The sequence below is a fragment of the Ptychodera flava genome, chromosome 1 (genome assembly GCF_041260155.1).
Source record: "Ptychodera flava strain L36383 chromosome 1, AS_Pfla_20210202, whole genome shotgun sequence".
NCBI classification, from domain to species: Eukaryota; Metazoa; Hemichordata; class Enteropneusta; family Ptychoderidae; genus Ptychodera; species Ptychodera flava.
Genome location: NC_091928.1, coordinates 12,446,892 through 12,468,933, shown reverse-complemented (window position 1 = coordinate 12,468,933; position 22,042 = coordinate 12,446,892). Strand labels below are relative to the sequence as shown.

The window sequence follows — 22,042 nt, the reverse complement described above, 5'->3', positions numbered from 1 at the left end:
TACATACCACTATTACTCAGAATGGTATCTGATTTGGTAAGCTCGAATGGAATAAGATCTCAGAATTCCCAGAAATTGTGTCATCCGATTTTTAGTCGAGTATTAGCAGGGACTATATATAGAGGATCTCATGGAATTTTGCGGGTTTTTTCTGTCTCATTACTTTTACAACAAAAATGTGTAGGAACGTGTTCTGATGAGGCGCATTTCAAATAAGAGATTTAATAGCATCTAGAATAAAGACGTTTTCGATGACAGTTTATCACAAAGAACCAGCAAGTTACCTTTGCTTCAATTGAACTAAGTATATTACCAACAGGATTAAACATGCCATAAAAAGAGGCTGCGCTAAAGGACTATCCACTCACACGACGCTTTACAACCTCGCATATGTGATTTCATTATTCATCAACCACCTAATATACAAACAAAGCTCATACGACATTCTCCATGTTAAAACAGTGTTTTAATTTACGTAACTTATTTCTCTATTACAGGTCAAACTAAATATAATAAAAAGACAGTTTCGATGTCCCTAAACACATAATGATCGGTCTAAGCTTTGTCCAGAGTGCAGTTCATGTTTGGAAGCGGTCCTACGGCGCTTCACTGCAACAACAGTTGGCTGAAAGAGACAAGATTGGACAATATCAGACATCAGAATTATGGGATTATTGACCAAGGAATCAAGACAGTCTACTCGATATCTATGTATCTTTGTTTTCCGCACAAGCTTTGATTTTATCAGGCAACGACAAACTTACTAGGAATCTCACAGATGAATCCCTTTGGCCGAACATTGCAGTATTCATCGTCCCATTTTCCGTTATGTCCGAATCTGTACCTATAAGCAACAAACCAGTAACAAAATAAGTATTTTAAAACAACCGTGTAAATATCCTTATAAAGAATATATTTAAAATTTCATCCTCAAGAAACCGAGATCTCTTATGGCATTGTTATGCAAAATGTTATATAGGCATAGACAAGCTAGGTTTTAATCAACATGAATAGAGACTGAAATATTAATGCGCCGCTGATTCCTTGAAAAACATTAATGAGTCTTTAGGGCTTTGATTTGATTCATGTGCAATGTGCAGTCAATTGTTGACATTCTTTGTTCTAAACTGTAGAGTCTATAAATAAAGACTTACCTGACCACATGTAGTCAGATTCATTAACTTAATCAGGCATTTAAAATGCCTTTGATAACGCGATTATATATTTCATTGACAATTTGTACAATGCAACATACTGAATATCACGATAACTGTCGATAGACAACTTACCAAAGCTGGACACAGTCTTGTCCCTTTTTATCTCTATTGGTGTTGTTGTTGGGTTCCTTTGGAGCCCAGTTTGTGAAACCTCTGCGACATATCGGGGTTCCATTGCTCCAAACAAATTTATCTTCTCTTTTAGCATCGCCGAGACCAATAAAGAACCCATATGATGGCTTGTTGATGCAAGGAGGGCCATCGAGACCACGATTGGATATGAAGTCCCTTACTAAAGAGTCGATCTGTGCGTCAACTAAGTTAGCAAGGGTACCTCCTTGTGCAGCACATTGACCCTCAGCATACTCATAGTAGGTCACCCCATGAGAGTTGGCATCTGCAGGCATTTCACAATGCACCTCATACCTCTTACAAAAACAGAGTGATGCTGCAAAGGAATCATAGTTATCAAATATAAAAATGAAACACAATGCATTTTGGCGCACTATAATGCGCCATATATAATTATATTACAGCAAACGAAATGAAAGATCATTATGTCTGTCCTGATTAGGCAATATAAGATAGTTTTGCTCCCACCTCTTATTCTATGACCATATTACATGAAGTTGCGTAACTCGAGCAAACTGTATGTTACGCCCCTTATAACTTACAAAACATTTTAACAAGCCGTCAGTTCCTAAAAACCGAGAATTCATATTTCTGAGAAGATGAATAACCAAAAGCATCTGCACAACACTAAAATTCTGTACTTTATTTTCACAGTCATGATACATTTTGCTAGGATAACCTATTAGTGTACGAATTACATAGTACGCAATTGTCTGACAGTCAGTAAATTTCTTGCATTCAGAGCTTCAATGTATATTTTATACGTAGAAAAACAAAAATCAGCATATTAAATGCAGTTATATTTTTGTGATAGTTTATAGAACCATATGATTTCAAGAAATGACGCTTGTCAAACTCGCAAATCTAAAACAAGTATCCATTTTGTAAATTACAGTCTTGTTTCTCACTATTATGGAAAACTTTCAGCCAAGCATACTTACGTACGCAATCCACTTTACTCCACGGTTTTTTACCCTTGGGAGATTTTGGAGAAAAATGAGAAGTAATTCAGCTGTTTTATGAGATATTTCCTTTTGCTATAAGAATGTTCGTATACCATTATCCTCCAAGGATTCCGAAATATATTTTACATCGATTGTTTGATTGAACATGACCAGTACGCTGCATTTCGGTAAATTAAAATGAATAATAGTTTGGCTTATTGAATCACATTACAATACCTCAAGTACTAAAACAATGAATATTCTACTACCTGTGCTCCGACAAAACAGACGCCGCAAAGTAGAATGACAATGGGTATGAGTTCCATTTTGGGTCTGAAAATTCAAACAAAATCATTATAAAATGTATTTGTAATCAATGCAAGGGACACATAATAAACGCGAAAAGATCTAGGGTCCGTAAAATATCGAAAAGACATTAGTATCGATGGTAACATTTGGATGAACGTTGGAATAATGTTTGAAATGGAACATGCTTTAGGCAAGTAGAAATAATGGTTGTTCATTGCCGCTTCACAGGGACTGTAAAGAAGAATCAAACACAAAACGATTTTGTACATAGAGAATGAGGGAGATAAGCGTTTTTTCTTACCTGGTAAGCTTGTTCCAAACGTGGTTCCTTCTTGATGAATTGTATTTTAGCGGCAAAAGAAAGCTTTTTATTGAGAATGTTGAAACGGGGGTATCCAGCTTCTTCCTTTCGCTTTTGGTATGTAAAATGTCTTACATTCAGATAAATTGTGCATAGGATATGTCCCCCTGCAACACTTTTGCTGACACGAAATAATTTCATATGATGGAAAAAGATATGATTCAATATGGTGATAATCGGATATTCTGTCATATTAGTGGGATTCATTAAACTTTGAGAAATTTCAATTAAATATACGACGAGTGAGAACATATGTATGTTGGAAAGCCAGAAGGATTCAGAAAGAGAAATTTAGTCAGCAAAATTTTGGATTAAGGATTAAGCAATGTGACACCTGGTTCTATTAAAAGATCCATCTACCAGCTCTTCCGACAGCGAGAAATGTGGAGAAAATGTTGTTTTTATGCAAATTATTCAAACAAGTATGGAAACTAATGCATCTACGCATGCGCTAATCCCTGAAGCACTGCTTTTCAAGTCTGCGGTGTGAAAAAAAGAGTAATCTGATTGATGACACCTGCCAGTGGAGAAAATATGATATTAAATATGGTGATAATAAATAGCAAGAAATCAGAATAGCCTGTGACCCTTGACCCGAGGACGATAGTAGTATTGATGTTGTGGCATCAACACAATTCACACAAGTTGTTGAAATGATTTGAAACGTTTTATGTGAAGAGGAATTTTCGTGAATGTAAATAGTAAGTGAAACTTTGTGAATTAGAAATAAGGAAAATCAGTTGTAGTTTTGAAGATTAAGTTATAGTGATATTTTCGTGGGAATACGTATACATGATTTAAAGAACACAGTGGATTCTGATACTGAAACATAATAATAGTCAATCATGGAAAATTATTACTGGCTGAAGTCATATCTACGCAAATTTATTCATATTTTTTATCAAAGAGCCACCAGAAAGTACTCATTCAAGCAATTATTTGAAATATATTTCATAATAAATGGCTTGATACTCTGAAATTGTCCTTGAGTACGAAAATATTTTAATATAAAAAATATGAAAGACATTTTACAAGTCATCCGGTGAGTTCAGCTACGGCTAATCATTATGCAAGAGACAGAGATACAAAACATCACGTTCTCGAAAGGGTTCACGTTAAAACATGGTGCTTCTTTACAAACAGAAAATGGCAAAGTCATGTGCATGTGATTATACGTGATTTGAGTCGCTAATTTTATAAGCTCATCGTGCCTGACGGAAAATTTGAAGTTTGAATTTTTGGCAAAAAAAGTTTATTTTCAATTATTTTGACAAAGTGCGAAACACAAGAACACTATGTTAGACATTGAACGTGTGAAGGTGAATCGGGAATAAATGAAAACACACGAAATACCTCCAAAAAGCAGTTAAGGTTATAAAAATTTTGTTTTTCAGTGTTTCTGACGTCTGTTTTGCAAACACCTCGTCAATTCGATATCGTTTTATAGTTTTAATTCTTGAATTTTAGTGGATTGGATGTGTATACGAGTTATACTCTGAAGGGTGGTCATAGAGTTCCATCTGTTCATATGAGGAGATTTCCACAATTTCCCATATTGAGTTGCACTATCATTATATACTTATTATAATATTATAATATTAAACAAACGAACCCAGTGAAATGGTCACTCTAGAAATCGTACAGAGCAGAATGACAATAGTGATTATTTTAGAGTATTATTATAGATAGTTTCAAGTCTACAGAACTCGTGCTATAGGCAACAGGAGCAAGATTTGAAATTAATTCAGAATTTATTAAGAGTTTTTTTTGTTTAAATGATGGGGAGACTTCTTTTTTCGATTGATTTTTCATTCAGATAACAGAGACCATCTGTGTAATGCCTCTACACTAAATATATCTTTGAATATGTCTGGTTACGAAACCAAAGTATACCAAACTGACGTATTTTATTTTTGATTTCTCATTTTGCTTTGATTTGATCCTAGATATTGCTTTGTACATAATAAGTTGAGGCAGTGGATAAGGCTAGTCCTGATGGTCCTCACAAGAAACACTTCGAGAAAAGCAATGTAATCTTGTTACAATTTTGTTGTTCGTTTTTGTCTCACTTCACAGGTGGAGTGGTAAACCTAAATGATGTATTTTAAGAAGTATGACGGATGTTGCTTTCCAATAAATGTACATTTGACCTTTGAATCTCTTCGATGTTTTCCAACATTTTGGGTCTACGTTATCGAAAAAAAAATAATTTGGATGATATCCTGTGGAAGCGCATGCCTATTTATTGCATTCCTTTTCATTTCCTCGTGTTTAGCCAAGTTTTAGCGGACGTATTTGAAAATTGGCTGTCACGTGAAGTCATGTGGCAGAGTGATTTGATAATTGACGTGAAAATAAATGTATTTGACAAACACTGCATGTTGATTAGCTGTGGGTCCATAGCTGTGGTGTTTTCAGACGGGATTCCTGCCTTTTAAGGGCTGGTTTTGACTTTTACGATTTTGGTTATAATCGTAAATGTCAAGACCAGCCCGTAAAAGGCAGATTGAATCCCGTCTGAAAACACCACAGCTATGGACCCACAGCTATATGTTGATGCCATTCCTATATTTTTTGTTTTAGATCCCAAATGTCAAAAGTTAACCGTTGACGGGTTAGACCAAATCAAAGTCAATGTATTGTGCGTTTTCAGTGAGCAGCATATCGATGCAGCATACAGGAGATCGACGCAAAAAAGTTCCGACGCACCAAAATTGAATACGTAGACGCGGGTTGTCGTGACGTAGAACGACCAGAGTATAAAGTCAGAGACAATACACTTGGCTTGTGCATGTGATATATTGCGTGATATTACTACCTTAGATATTTAGATATGATATGTAAAGGGTCCCTCCTCTGACCGGTAGAATGCCGAGCGTTAGATGACCAGGTCTCTTGCCGCTCTGTAAAATATTTGTATACCATAATCGGATAGGCCGTCTTTGCTCTTAGAATCATCATAATTACACGTCTGAAATTCAATTCTCAATGTCATTTCTGATCAGACTGTTATATTGCCAACTACTGGAAGTGTTATAGAAATATCTCACACTGACAGAATGTGTCTTCATTCAAGGCCATGGATAAAAGCGTGACGCCTCCGTAGAAATCGTGCAGGGGATGTCTTTCGTCGGTCGAAAATAACTGAAGCATATCGATCGAGAATCGCCGAGCAAAAAAAGTTGGCCATAAGTAGCAGAAATAGGCATGAGCAATTTATTTATTTATTTATTATTTATTTATTTATTTATTTATTTTAAAGAGGCTTACTTTTCAATCAAACAAATCTATCCTCTTCTCCATTGTGTCAGTGCGCCTCGATAGATCATGGCACATTGCCAAAGACCGTGAAATGACCTCAGTGATTGCGGTCAAAGGTTATTAATGGCGTTTGCATGAGACCGCAAGCACAACACAGCCGCTTCGCGTGTGCGGCTTACAGAACCAATCGCAACGTTGTTCAAATTATTTTCACCATCATCTGAATGTTGTTGCTGAAACCCAGTTGCCGTTGAATGACGAAGAGCGCCATGACTTTCTGGGAGAGATCGTTGTTCTCTGAACACTCGTCCAGTTTTCAGTACGCACGACTGGTTGCCGGGACTCTATGCATACTAGTTGTATACCGTTTGCTGTCAAAGTGCGTCAACCTTTTCAGAATGAGACGTCGAATGCAGAAGGATTTGTCAATATTTCCGAGCCCGCCAAAACACTGGCTGTTCGGCCATATAAAAATGGTGAGTATACGCACGGCCGCTGTAATGAAGCCCTGAAATCTTTGGAGCGGATTGCATGCATATATTTGCATCATGTCACCGAGCCGAAGTCTTCAAACCCCGATATCCGCAGTACAGTTTTATGCATGTATGCATAAAGCATATTTTATATTTGTCGAGTCAAGTATTAACTTAAGGGACGGTTCAGAATTTACTTCCAGGGGGGCTGGAGGATTTCAGGGGGCCACCCATTTTTCCCAAGAAAAATTAGGGGGCCAGACATAAATACCACAACCTTTTAGGGGGGGGCAAGGAAAAAAACATCAATTCAATATTTGCCCAGAATTTCTGGTCTCTACAAAAGAGAACCATAGACGCTACCTGGGTGACAGATAAACTCAACATGTTTAGTTAAACTCCTTTAGCTGCCAAATTCGGTAATATTCACAGTGGTTTGTTTTATGCATCTACTGCAGTATCTTGTTCTCCTCCCTGAAGCGTCATGAAATTTCCAGTATTTAGCATGTCAACACAAACCATACAGTGAACAGTCAGGGTTGTTTTTGTTGAAAAGAGATCTCGGATCAAGTCCAGACTAGAATTCATTTGTCAACAATAACAATGGTCATTTATGTTCACACTGGTATGTTGCTAAATACAGCATTGGGTGTTCTATGAAGTGATAGAATAACAAACAAATGCTAATACACAAAGATGAACATTGAACAAATGCTGAAAATTACAGCAAATGTCTTTTTAAGGTTGGGTTTACCTTGTAGCTTGTAAAGCAGTTGAAAGTTGCGTGATAAAGAAGTGTTAAGTTATGCAAATGTATGCAAATCACCCGATTCCTTGGCTTCTTTTTGTTCCCAATTCAAAATTTCCGAAGAATTTAACTCCACTCCGGTCAAATTTTCTGAAATTTTCACATTATGTTTTTTAAATGCTATATAACAAAACGAATATCAATTGCTTTTGTTTGGCAATAAAACTCTTATATTTTTCATAAGAGGCATTTTGAATAAGAGGCATTTTAATTTTGCTGATCGTGATTTTAATCAATTATTAGAGTGTCAGTCTTTAAACCCCTACAATTTTAAAATGAGGATGGATAATACCAAATAAAATAGTTGTTTTTTTCTACATATACTCTCCTTTCAAGTGAAATATTACATTTCAGAAAATACTGTCTAGTTTTTAACTTATATTAATTTTTTATCATTAATACTAAAATTGAGGTTTTTTACCCAAAATATACACCCACTTCATCCTTTGAGTAAACTACTGCTACCATACTAAACTTTAGAGTCTCTGCTTTTTGAAAATATATGGTATGAGGGGGTTTCCTTGTCATCTTTGATGAGAAATATTGCTTTGAAAAAACTGTGTTGGTAACATGCAGCTCCACCTTAATTCAAAACAAAACCACTTGCTACTCTGCAACTTCTTAAAGTAACATGGTCACGTTGGTTCTCTGGGATTTTGTCAGTGTCAGTGTCTGTGTCACTATCATATTCAGAACCAACATCATCATCATCACTCTCAATGACTCCAATGACAGAGGTTTCCAATTCAGAGTCACTGCTATCTGACTCTGATTCATCTGTGACATAAGTTGTTACAATATCTTTCCCTGACAGTTTCTTAAATTGAATGAAGGTTGTGCATGTATATAAGCCCTTATAATTTGAACTTTTTCAGCTTTCAATTTTTTTGTTTTGGTAATTTATGTTTATCAAGGTATTTATCTAATTCTTTTACGTTTAAATTATAAAGGTTCCCACTCAAGAGCAACTTTAACCAGTCATAGTACTCCTTTCTTCTTTTCTGCTCCTTTTTTCTATGTTTCATTCTCATCAATTTTACCCTTTCTAATTTTTTAAAATGTTCTACATAACTTTTTACAGTGCTTACATCTACTATAAACTTTTTTGAAAATAAATTTATGGCCGTCTCATCTTCAAGTTGCTTTTCAGCGAATAGATTTTTAATGTTGAAAATAAAAATATTATGTATTACTGTCAAAAATATATGGTGAAATTTTTACGAAAGGGTTGATTTTCCAATAATCCTGTATGTGCATCCAGAAGATCATGTGGCACTGCACCAATGCTATGGTGTCGGATTGTTGAAATATTGTGTACACAAGAAATTTGCTGTAGTCCAAAAAGTGATCTGAGTGTGTATGAGGCTAGGAGAAATGTGGATAGGCTTACACATTGTGTATTGATGCTAATACTTTTGTGTCCCATTCATTCTGATATGTATAATCAAAGATTTCACAGTGGCGGCTGGCAGAAAAGGCAAAAAAACAAATTAACATGTATTGTTTCGTGTCATCTGACAACATGTGCATCGTGACTATTTTAAAATTAAAGTTTATTTAAAAAATTTGAAATATGAATGCTCTGTCAATTTTGAAAAATACTGCTGACAAAATGTGAACTTTGACTTACACAGGGTTATCTGAATTTTAATATGAACATTGGATTGTGAATGGAATGAGCAGAATAACATGTGAATTCATGTTTTGGATAAGGTGTTTTGTTCAAGAAATGTTCTAAAATATTCACCAGTATTGTTGCTTTCAGTGGCAGCTACTTGGTTTTATGACAACCAAATTAGAAAAAAAGAGAAAAGTAAAAACAAGTTGGCTTTCACCAATTTTAATTCCTAATGTTTAAAACTTTCACCGTGGGTCTGCAAATATTCAGCATCATCAAATGAAAATGTATGCTGAACTTGTGCATGTATATGTACATCTAACTTTCCAGAAATATCTGGATATCTGCAAATGATGTACCATTAAACTTCAAGATATATATATCACTTTGCCAATTATCTGCTCCTCTGATTTTCTGTTCACCATTTCTAACTTACATCTTTGCTTGTCTTTTTGTGCATCATATGTATCAGTGAGACATAACGAAAAAAGTATTCATATTTAGTAATTAACTTTTCTTCAGAAATTTACGACCAGATATGTTTATTACTACACTTTCCAAAATTGTGCCACTTGCAGTCCCTGCAAATCATTCTTTTTATAGTCACATAACCCTGAAATGATTTGTTATATCATCGATTAAATGTCCACTACAGTTCCTGCAACTTGTTAGACTGGATATGTCTATAGTGTGTAAGCATGCATATATATATTGAGGGGCCATGGAAGAAAAACAGGAAAGATGAGGGGGGGGGGCATAGATTTTTTCTATAATTTACTGGGGGGCGTGGAAAAAAAATCACCCGAAAATAGAACATCCCCTAATCCCCTAAGCAATCACCAAAACCAAAAGAGTTATTTTAAAACTTTCCCAAATAGTAATAACTGCAATATTATCTCGAATTGGTTCACTTTAATCGCAACAGTTTAGCTGGAATGTCACGAACTGACCACAGTACAAAATGCATTTACGAAACGGGGTTACGCTAATTTAATTAACAATCGGAGGTCCCGGGCGCTATTTGAAACAGGTGTAAATGTGTGGCGCACAGATCGCGTCAAGGAGATGCTGTTATTCTATTGGGTTCGGATTGTGTCGCTAGATTCGTAAAGTCACCACAGGTGATATCCAGTTAAAGAGAAAGCTGTTTGTTTGTAGCTCTCTCTTTTTCAGTAAGGATTCAAAAATACTGAGTAAAAACAGAGCAAGAAAACCAAGTTGTAGTTTAGGGACGTAGTGAAAGACAAGAAAGTAGTCAAAGCACTCTTCTACAAGATAACGTCGTCTGCAATACTTACCCTCTTTCAAGGTATACAGTCACCTGTAATCTAAATATGCCCATATATGGTCAAAGAGGCGTTCCTTGGTATTCAAAATACCCATATGAGGGCGCTGTTTTTAAAAAAGCGGCCACCCGCTTAAAATCTGTGATTGGTTAGATTTTTTCTTTCCATGGTAACTTGGCAAAACTGGAACTGGCGACAATATACCTTTAATACATTGTACTTCAGTCGCAAATTTCTGCCAATGGTAAGAGAACAAGCAGCGCGAAACAGGGGCTGCCATACACAGTGTTTTGTTTCGGCCCATGAAATGAATTTTTTTTCAAATTTTTCAATTCATAGCGGGAAATATCCTGAATGTATGACCCACGTAAAGTCTGTTACAATATCTATCACAGTCAACATTGTGAAAATCTTTGCACTGATAATTGTCCCCGATGACAGACCAGACTTTACGGCAAACAGAGAGGGCGGTAAAAAACGTATCTTTGACACTGTGAGTATAAACACTGTGGTGAACATATTACTAACCTGTCTTCACACTCCACTTTAAAATTATCGATTACAAGTTTGTAATTTATGTATCAAAATGTAATTTTAATTTCCATCTACATTTTAAAGGCGCCCTTCTCAATTCCTGGTTCTTGCATTAGTGAAAATATGTAGGGTGCTCTAAGACTTTGTCAATCTTTTGTTCTCCACTAATTTACGTTTTTTATCGAATAAATAAACTTATTGTTAGATAAGTCTGATCATATAAAGTGGGCCTTTTAAGATGTAAGGGACCAAAAAAATTGTGAATTCCAAACTCAATAATCTTAATCTACTGAGGTCATTAAAAATAGATGTGCCTCCGAAACTTTGGGTAGGCAGGCCGGAGAATGTTTCATTATTTTTTTTGTTGGACCATAAAATACGGTAAAATTTAGATAAATTACTCGATTATTTTGAAAATGCGAAAATATGTCTAGGGTCAGCGTGTTGTCTTGGTCAGGTTACTGTAAACATATTTACTAAGTCAGGTAGACTCCACTAAAACGACATATCGACCAAAATAACATTACATCATTATCTTCCAACCTACCCCCTTGACATGTTTGTACTTTTTTGTCCCTGCTGACCGACGCCTCATCAAGATCAAGGGTATTGTTTTGCACGGTCCCCACCCAACAGTCTCAGCTGTGCAATATTTACTGCCTTTTAGGTCGATCTTTTTGAAATTCTGTTCGTCGTCCGAGGCACTCAGTGTTATATTGTCACAACTGGCCCTTTGATTTCTGTATGGTTAAGTAAACTAGCAACGCAACATCTCTCTGTTCCATTCAGAGAGTAAAGCACGCCTGATCCGTATTGAACATTCGTTAAATTGAATTTTTATCGGGGCTCTGACGGTGTGTTCTGGTGACCTTTGGCACTAACTGTGTCTAAACTTTGAGATTTGACGCAACACTGTTAACCTATGACCTCTGAAGCACAGATGTCTTACTTTAAATTAGGCCAATAAGTAATGACGCTGTATTTTATGCAACCCCTTCGTTTATCGTATTACGGAATCAGCCCCAGGTCATGGGCTCGACAGGTTTACTCTATTTTTGCTCAGTTGTGGACCGTTGTTCACTGAACAAACACGTTTGTTCTACACGGTCCATATATCTATTGATCATGTTTGTGGCAAAAGGTCGATGATGAGCGACTTGTGGACGTTGGCCTGTAATATAACATTATATCTGATGCTCGAATTAGAAGTCCGAGAAACGGATTATAAATGTTTTATTGTTTGCATAAACAACCCAGTCTGAGTTTGACTGTAGAATGCAAGAAGATTCATTGGATAGCAATAACTCTTCCAAGTACGACGTCAATCCAGTCAATCCCTGAAATATTTGATCCAATGCTTCCCTACGTGTAAAAACACCGACCCTGCATGCTAGTCTCTCTCTCTCTCTCTCTCTCTCTCTCTCTCTCTCTCTCTCTCTCTCTCTCTCTCTCTCTCTCTCTCTCTCTCTCTCTCTCTCGTTTCCGCTAGCGTATATTTATAGAGTTTGATTATACAATATGGAAAACGACGAAGCGAGAAAAACACGGATTGCTATTTTTTTCTAAATATCGTCCTTTCCACTATAAGTCGTAGATTACCACCTTGTATTTTTTCCACAGACGAGTCAGCCAGAGTATGGATTTAGACTGGGAGAAACAGAATGGAATGGAGAGAAATACAGTCCGGCAAGGGTACTCTGGGCGGGGCCATTCAGGGCCACCGTGACCTGTATTCACCGATCGTACGTCAAAACTATCTTCAATACAGCCGGTAAGTTCTACGGGTCGATGTACCGGATAGTGGTGCCGCTTTTATCCATCGACGCAATGTTTTTTTTTTTTCAATTTTGTCCGCAGATTGAGTCATGATATTGTTTATCTGATTGCCGATATATTTTATCTACTCGATACAGTGTAGAAAATTTAAGTTGAAGTGGTACAGCCGTCAAATTATACAAACATTAAGCATTAGTGGCTATGGTCAAAAGACTCATGTTCTCGTTACCGTAGCGTTCTCATCTCCTGGAATATTCCCGCTCGTAAAAGTCTAGATGGGACAGAACTTTAGGTCAATGAATATACTCCTGACTTATAATTAGTTGCCTTTATCCTACTTGGAACGCCCTCTTTTGAGTGTTTGTGTTCGTTTTGATAGAGTCATCTTGTAAACGCTAGCATGTCCAACACCTCGTCATAAATCCATCGGTGATTTAGCACTACGCTAATGAGTGTAATTAGACTTGTCTATTTACTACTAGCAGAAGATTTTGCCACCTCCTCAGGAGCGATTCGCTTCTGAACAAATTAATCTTTTGAGGGATGAATAAAGTATTTTAAATTGCCCTTCTACCTGCTAAAATCTGAAAATATGCCCCCTTGCTCTCCAGTCGATCGTTCTCTGTCCAATGGCCCTGTGACCAAACTCAACCTGCCCTTTCCCTGTTCAGCTGTGTTACATAATTTTGTCTCCCTATCATCAAATCTCCGAAACAACAATTCAGCTCTCTGCTTGCACAGTGGGGTTTTCTTGCAAGTTACCCGCTTAGCGCTAGCAAAAGAATAAATTTCCCAGTCATCCATTGTACTAATGAGCAAAATTGGCCACCCGCTGGTGCAAGTTTATCCGCTACAAAGAAGTCGCTAAAAACACCCTAAAGTTTACACGAACGGCTTCATTTGAGTCTCCATTTTCCCAATTTCTTTGAAATCTTCGTCATTTGTTTATCTATAATTAAACTTGTGATGTCTACCCAGAAGGAATGAAACTTTCCTTTTTAGAATTGACAAAATGTTTCTTGTCAAACGTTAACGAATTCAACTCACAAAATGGGGCAAAGTTCGTATATAAATTTTATTGACCTTAGTTTAAAGAATATGTTCTACAGAAGCAAAGGGTGAGATATTTTACGTGTTTGTCAACGTCCATTGCTGGGTAACGGGAGTCTCTCTCTCTCTCTCTCTCTCTCTCTCTCTCTCTCTCTCTCTCTCTCTCTCTCTCTCTCTCTCTCTCTCTCATTGATAGCAACTGTTACGTCACTAATCTTTATCTCTAAGTGGGAAGGTCTATGAAGCCTTTCAGTGATCATAGTAGCACATTGAAAATGCGTGTTTCTCTCTGTCTCTTTGAATTTCCTTGACCTTAGAACCCAAAGACGAGATAATGTATGGGTTTCTACGTCCATGGCTGGGTGACGGACTTCTCATCAGCACGGGTAAGAAATGGCACCGCAACAGACGACTTCTGACACCGGGCTTTCATTTCGACATCTTAAAACCTTACGTCAAAGTCTTCAATGAATGTTCAAAAACTCTCGTGGTAAGTTGTACCCTTGTGTCTTTACATTAAAGCTATACTGTCACCTGTTCCAATTTTGCCACAGTTACCATGGAAAGAGAAAATCTAACCAATCACAGATTTTAAGCGGGTGGCCGCTTTTTAAAAACAGCGCCCTCAAATGAGCATTTTGAATACCAAGGAGCGCCCCTTTAACCATTTATGACCATATGTAGATTACATGTAGGTGACTCTATACCTTTAAAGTTTTATAAAGTCATGCACTAATTATCATATTATAGAGCGAGTCATAGGAACTGATTAAAATGTTAAAGTTTAAAAATCATTCACTCCTTCATAAATAAGCTTACATGAGCTGTTACTTCCGGAACAGTGTTGTCTTGCATAAATTGATGAGGGCGTCATTCTTGGGCGCACGTCGATTCTATCAAAGGCTAAGATGGGCTTTTCTCTCCTAGGATAAGTGGTCCTTGTTATGCAAATCATCCAAATCAAACACCGTTACCCTGGAAATGTTTGAACACATCAGCTTAATGACCTTGGATAGCCTGTTGAAGTGTATCTTCAGTCAAGAAAGTCACTGTCAGACTGTTAAGTAAGTATTCCGTAAGGTTTTCTCTGTCAAAACTTTGATGTGATGAAATGACGATAATGACAAGGTTGAAGATACGAGAACAAAGACAGAATATTACATTATTTACCAACAGCCTAGGGAGTTGATAAGGCTGGGTTGGCGAAAGAGTAGGGCTAATGTGCAGCATTGAATAAGCTGTTATCCAATTAGATAGCTGAATCTTACCAATGTAATTAAAACAACACAAATAGACTCCGTAAGTCGCTGTGAATAGTGACAATGGCCCAATCAGAGAAACAGCATATTCAATGCTGCATATCAGCAGAAAGAGTACGTCGAGGCCCTCCAGGAATTACCTTTCATAATTTTATCATGTATACAATTTTACCAAACAAATGACGTGACAGAAACAATAGTGTTGATGAGATAAATGGCATATTAATAGTGAAAAAGATGTTACTTTCTATCACTCAAAAAATCCGGTAGTATATAGAAACTTGAAACTTGCCACTACGGAGACATCCATCCGAAGAGGACAATTGACTTTATCATCGCAGTTGAAGGGTTTGACAAGAATTACGAATATCGTAAAGGACACAAATCTGCATTATGGAATGATTTTGTGACACTTTCAATGACAACGAACATGGATAGGCATGGAACAATGAGCATTCTCTCACCATGCTAGGTGGCGTGTCGGTAATCATTAAGGTAGAACGCGCCGCGGGGACAGAAATTCGGGCTTTCAAGTTTTATCATTTCTCTTCTGACTTACCACTTGTGGGGGCCTCAATTTAAAGCTCTTGATGAAAGAAAACCTTTCACCGTCTTGGTTTTTCGAAAACTGAAAATTCTATTTCTTACCATAGAGTTAATGCGGGGATCATGGCGGCCATTTTGAATTTCAGTTATCTGGAAATATTGGGTAATGTGTCTCTCTGGTACCAAAGTTTGCGTTGATGGTGAACCCTGATTTTCATTCTCAATTTTGAAAGAGTATTGTTGAAAGATTCCTCGAGAAAAGTTTGAGCAAAAGTTTAAGTCTTTCACTGTCGAGGCGCATACTAACTTAACTTACAGAGGCCATTTTTTTCATCAAGTACAATTCATTGGCCGATGAAGGAGACTCTAAAGGTCCTCTAGTTTACCTCCAATTTTATTTTATGAGCTACCACCCCAATCATGGCTACCTTGTACATCAGCATTGCTATAAATTATATTTCAACAGGAATCACCCATACGTCAGGGGCGTGTACAGGTTGGCCCAGCTTCTATTCAATCGAATGATATGGCCACCATACCAGAACGACTTCCTCTACAGCATCTCACCCGGTGGTTACGAATTCCGACAAGTGTTACAGACTGTACACACGCATGCGTGGAACGTCATTAATGAAAGAAAGGCGACGCTGGCGAAAATGAAAGATGAAGGGAAGGAAAATGAGAGAAAATACATCGACTTCCTGGACATATTACTTAGTGCGAAGGTAAGCCGACATCTGTCTCAGACAAACTCGTTTAATGGCAGAACGCGTCTCGAGGACAGATTCTGAAATTTTTATAATTCTTTTCTGATCTACCACTTGTGGCGGCTCATTTTAAAGCTCTTCACGTTGGAGTAAGAACATTTGTCACCATCATAGTTTCTTCGAAAATTAAAATTATATTATTCCCCATACAGTTAGCATAGAAATGGCAGCCGTTTTGAATTTAAAATGTTGGTAAATATTAGGTAATTTGTTTCTCTGGCACCAAACTTTGCACGGTAACCCCTTATTTTTATTCTTGATTTGGTAAATTAATGGATGAAAGTTTCACTCTCGAAAGTTTGAGCAAAAGGCCAAGTCTTTCACTTTGAGGCGCATACTACCTTAATGAACAAAACAGCCTGTTTGAAATCGTGTTTAGGCAAAAACAATGTACGATCCTGCGAGTCATGAAAATGCATTATTGACGATAAATCATTATAATAACAATTGGATAGTTTGAAACAACCGTTTAATATACTTCGTATAAATGCATGCCCTTGTGTGACGGTTCAAAGATTAGGTTGAAACTTCAGTGACGGGTGTATGTTTTGCAAGATTTGCATATGAAAAGACACTCCTAATACACATCGTTTAACACGGCTTTCGCATTTTTGTTTGGCAGATGACATGCATGTGAATCCATTGTGTCTTAACCTGTGTGAGCACCAATAGATTATGCCAGACCGTCGCTCACTGATAAAGTATCCCATAAGTTGAAATTCTGTAATGCTTTACCACAATAACTTTATTTTTTTATCAAAACATAGTAATAGAGAAGGCCAATAGAGTTGAGAAGAAGGGCAAAGAGCAAGACATACACGCGATAGCGTATTACTTACCACATCTAATTGCATTTTTTTTGCCGAATAATTCCACTTTTTCTCGTCGTGTGATTCCCATGTAATTTGAACGTGTCAGTTGCCTGAATATCTGTGTCTCAGATATAATGAATGCTCGATTATTTCTTGCAGAAGGTTTTTCTGTTTGTGAAAGGCGGTTTGCGGGTTTGAACCCAGATTTGAAACCAAAAGATAAGCCAACCAGAGCTTATGTGAGCAACAGGCAGCCATGGGTAACAAGTATCACAAATTTAGACCCCAGTCCAATTTAGATTTTGTTTGAATATCGTGCAACTAATCGTAACATTTGTTACAACTTATTACTTATATTCGTGGTTCGAGGTGTTCGCGGGTGAATTTGTAAATATTTATGTTTATGCGACCTTGTAATTTAAATACCCTGTATCATTTGGATTATTTGGTTTTGTTTTGGCATCATATTTGTTCTCTGTTTCTCTACATTCTCCTCTGTCCTGCTAGCTCTCCTTAAACACAATATTACCCCATCCGTTACTGACCGTACATACTCAAATTTTCATCACGTACCCATTCGTGTGCTCGAAAGGGCTACTATCACAAATCTTTCTGTATTTCACGACGATTTTAGGATGAAAATGGCGAAGGACTTACGGACCAGGAGATCAAGGATGAAGTCGACACGTTCATGTTTGAAGGTCATGACACCACAGCCAGCGGTATCTCATGGTTCTTGTACAACCTGGCCAAGAACCCTGAACATCAACAGAGATGTCGGGATGAAGTCAACGAAATCTTGGAAGATAAAGACGTCGAAGAAATCGAATGGTAATGTCACGTGATATTTTAAACAGTGAAGAAACCCCTCTCAACATAGTTATATAGATTGTGCGTCAAAACGTACTTTTAGTACTCATTATGACTGAGCTTAAAACTAGTACAATTTAGTATTCAAAATGGCCCTGAATAAATTAAAGACAGTGAATTAAGTTGAAAGAGGCACCTAGGGGCATTGGTTAGGATACCGGTCTCACTATCAAAGGTTGGTGTGTTCGAGTCCCTATGGGTCCAGAGTAACGGACTTACAACCATTTTCAGTAATAGAGCGCGAAGCCACTGCAGTGAACTGCAATAAACTGCTCACACTAGTTAGTTTCAGCTGTAGCCAGCTGGCAAAGTCGACAACATTGTATGTCCCATGCAGACAGTTTGTCTGGGGAAGTTGAAATAAAAAAGATTTGTACATGGGCCAGTGCATGGTAATGTTACATTGTATCTTAATCTTGAACACAGGGTGCCAATCGTAAACTCTCATTTACAACCCGAGCCTCAGACATAGCTAGTTTTGCCTTTGTACAAGCAGACTTTTTGGTCTTTATCAAGTAGCCTTGTTCAACACCAAAGGGGCCACGGCTACAGCTGAAACTGATTAGTGTAAGCAGTTTTATTGCAGTTCACTGCAGTGGCTTCGCGCTCTATTACTGAAAATGGTTGTAATGTTGGAGGATGGTGAGTTCAAGACTAGCACGGTGTCGTGCCCTTGAACAAGGCACTCATTGCTCCATTTGGCAGAATAGGTAATGGGTAGCTCATCATATAAATGGGCAATGCCTGTTGGATGATGGATTGAATTTTACTTTGACGATAATTCATGGCCATATATATGCATACTACTGTAACGCTAAAAAAGAGCTATTTCCAGTCAACGCGGGCGTCACTTGAAAGCCCTCCCCACGTTAAGCATGTGTTTTGTTTCTGTTAAATGAAGTATTAAAGTCATATATGTCACAAGATGCTGTGTTTCACACAACCTACCTCTTTCAAAAACATTAAAAGAAAATTAACAATTAAATATGTTCGGAAAGCAGACAGACCGACCAGAACAAAAACTAATTGAAATTAAAAACATTAAAGCGCGTTGTCGCCCCAATTTGAGAAGGAAGCAATGACCAGAAACGATCCCATGTTTGCCTCACAACCTCGAAGTCAAATGGGCTTTTCCGTTTCTTCCAGGTCAGACCTTGGTCAACTCACACATCTTACACACTGCTTGAAGGAAAGCATGAGGATAAACCCACCAGTGCCCGTCGTGTCAAGGTCACTGTCATCACCATTAACCTTTCCTGATGGGCGCACTCTGCCAAAAGGTAGAAAAAATGAGTCTATGAATGGACACTTTATCAATGATGTGAAGTAATCAAAAAGTTTAAACTACGGCAGCCAGTGCCATTGTCACCAAGCCATGTGTGTTTTCAAATTTTCTTTCCGCGTTGGATTACTAGATTAAACAAGAACAGGACTTTCGAGATGAAAAAAGTGGCCGGGAAGAGATATTTAGGATATACAGGGTGAACTCCCTATAGTGCAGACCAATCCAGGCATGTATTTTAACCTGTATTCAGGGTAAATATATGCAAATAAAGGACAATATAGAATAATACAGGAAACACAAAAACAGGCCACTGAACAATATAGAATGATTGCTGCCGTCGTCTTTTTTCTCTTATCTTCATCTTCATAGGTTACCGAGTGGCAGTGAATATCAACTCGCTTCATCACAATCCACTGGTCTGGAAAGACCCCGATGTCTTTGATCCGTCGAGGTTTACTCCCGAGAACAGCAAAGACAGATCACCGTACGCCTACGTGCCCTTCTCCGCTGGACCCAGGTGGGTGATCAAAACCATAATTTCATATGAGCATCATGATCAGATCGAAATGTGCAATACATATGTGCAGCTACCCTATGGAAGTGAAAATAGATGTTATGAGCTTGGTACTGTCCCTGTATGAATGCTTGAACAAATTTGACAGGTGTTGCACTGAACAATGGCAGTTGCGGACACACATTCATTTCTGACTTTGTGACAGAAAAAAGGAAAGATCTAGTTCTTCCATGACAAACCACACACTCCTTAGAATCGGAAGATTGGAAACGTTGTCTATTATCAGACGTCCCCTCATTGTGAACAGATCGAGAAACCCCGGTAACCTTCGATGTGTCACAGAGTTCGACACACCAGAATAAAATTTCATTCCTTGTAACTTCCATGTCTATTTCATCTGAGTGCAATAGTTCATTTCATAAACCCATTCACTTCTAAGTTCATAATATCACATAGAAAATATTTTCCTTTAGTTTGTTTTACTGTACGTTTTCATAATTTTTAGTACGTTGTGTTTATGCTTAGCTGCTGGAGACATTTCTTCATGCAGAGAAACACTAAATTGATATAGTTTAATGTTTCCCTCTCATTAGCAACGTTTTGTTTCGCGAAAATACTCATCAAAAATCCCTGTCATCAGTCGTCAATGTACTGCCATGTTATATGCGTCTTTAAGGTGCTCATGCACTTTTAGGGTGAGTCATCACAGGCACTTGCGCAAAAGTACGCTGTTCCCCCTCATTGCCAGTAAAGATGTGTGTGCGGTAAAACGAAAGGTCTGGCTCATGCTTTGTGACGTCATCGCGCATGCTCTGTGTAAACAGCTTTCCTTTGTATGTGCTTTAGGAACTGCATAGGACAGAACTTCGCCATGAACGAGATGAAGGTGACCGTGGCTACGATTCTGCGTCACTTTGAACTCCAACTTGTGGAGGAGTGTGCCCCGATGCGCAGGATGTCTTTGGTACTCAGATCTGCCAACGGACTGAAGCTGCAAATCAAACCATTATGAACAAAGACCGTCATCCTGTTAATACTGCATTGCGGGAACGGTCGTACTGTGCCTTGTTATCGACAATAAATGAATTAATGAATAATGAATGGATGAATGAATATGATGAAGCCGAGAGTTAGCTGACAGGCGCCAGAATTATTTCATTGAATGTTTATGAAAACATACAAATAATATACATCGATAGTTTTTGTAAACGACAAACAGAACCATACAATGAAGGCGGCATTCAAATGCCGTACATCATTTGTGTTATCAAAAGATCCACGTGGTTATATATCGTCTATTTGTTTGTTTAAGTATTAGTATTTTTTCCGACAATAACACAGATTATGCGTCTGTTTTCAAGTACGAAGTTTTAGGACATTATCTGGAAAAGAAACATTGCTTTCCTTGGTGATACCCTTGAATAAAGTTGAATTGTGCCAACGTTTACACTAAAGTTAGTTTTTATTTTAATATTTTCGCATTTTCGTTTAATTTAACGACTACCACTCCAGATACAGAGTTTCAAATACATTCTAAAAGTAGTTCAGTCGCTGTAAGATTTTTAGTAGCGCACAGCAATGCGTTCAAGGTCACAATATGTTGTGCGAACGGATTATACTTATTATTGTATATCATTTTTGGATGTGAAAAGTAGTTGTTGTTAAATAAAACAATTTGACTCGTACCTGTTGTTTATGTCGTTAACATGCAACGCATATAAAAATGCTTATTTGAATATGGTGCGTGAAACATCCTCTTTGGTGGCATAAGCAATGCTTCGGTCATCGTGCGTAAAGTCGCACATATGGGTTTGACATAGAAACCTTATGTATTCGTGGTGCTCAGTCACCTTGCCGATTTTGTCTTGAAATAATTGCTGTTCTTTAATCCCACCAGCTGTTTAAATTTTCAACGAAACGTATTTGCACGTGTTTTGAGCAAGTTGACATAATAAATCTGTCGTTACATTTTGGCTCAGACCACAGGCGCTTGGCACATTGCTGGGATAATAATCGTATTTAATATGTAGAATGTCTATATACGACTGATTATTCAATAAAAGAATCACCGTACGTGATATTAGTGTAGGCCTATAGGCCTACATGTTGACTGGCATTATATACGAATGGCTATGGCTGCCTGGCTGGCACGGGCCCGGCAGGAATGTCTGTGCAGCAGTGGACAACGGGCCCAAGCCGGGCCCAAGCCCTGCAGAGCTC

General features: G+C 37.7%; 2 protein-coding genes across 2 annotated transcripts; one reads left to right on the top strand and one right to left on the bottom strand.

Moving 5' to 3' along the window:
* Positions 1–444: 444 nt before the first annotated feature.
* LOC139130363 (perlucin-like protein) lies at positions 445–2,984 on the bottom strand. The gene is made up of 6 exons (XM_070696159.1): positions 2,904–2,984; positions 2,563–2,626; positions 2,291–2,324; positions 1,290–1,665; positions 765–844; positions 445–625 (listed from the first exon to the last, which is right to left on the bottom strand). Exons 2-6 carry the CDS (start codon positions 2,617–2,619, stop codon positions 597–599), a joined length of 576 nt encoding a protein of 191 aa, XP_070552260.1. The 5' UTR covers positions 2,620–2,626; positions 2,904–2,984; the 3' UTR covers positions 445–596.
* A 3,349-nt stretch (positions 2,985–6,333) lies between these two features.
* LOC139130353 (cytochrome P450 4F1-like) lies at positions 6,334–21,507 on the top strand. Its single transcript, XM_070696132.1, has 9 exons — positions 6,334–6,700; positions 12,564–12,714; positions 14,087–14,259; positions 14,697–14,833; positions 16,041–16,299; positions 17,788–17,984; positions 19,170–19,303; positions 19,678–19,825; positions 20,669–21,507. Exons 1-9 carry the CDS (start codon positions 6,479–6,481, stop codon positions 20,832–20,834), a joined length of 1,587 nt encoding a protein of 528 aa, XP_070552233.1. The 5' UTR covers positions 6,334–6,478; the 3' UTR covers positions 20,835–21,507.
* Positions 21,508–22,042: the final 535 nt, after the last annotated feature.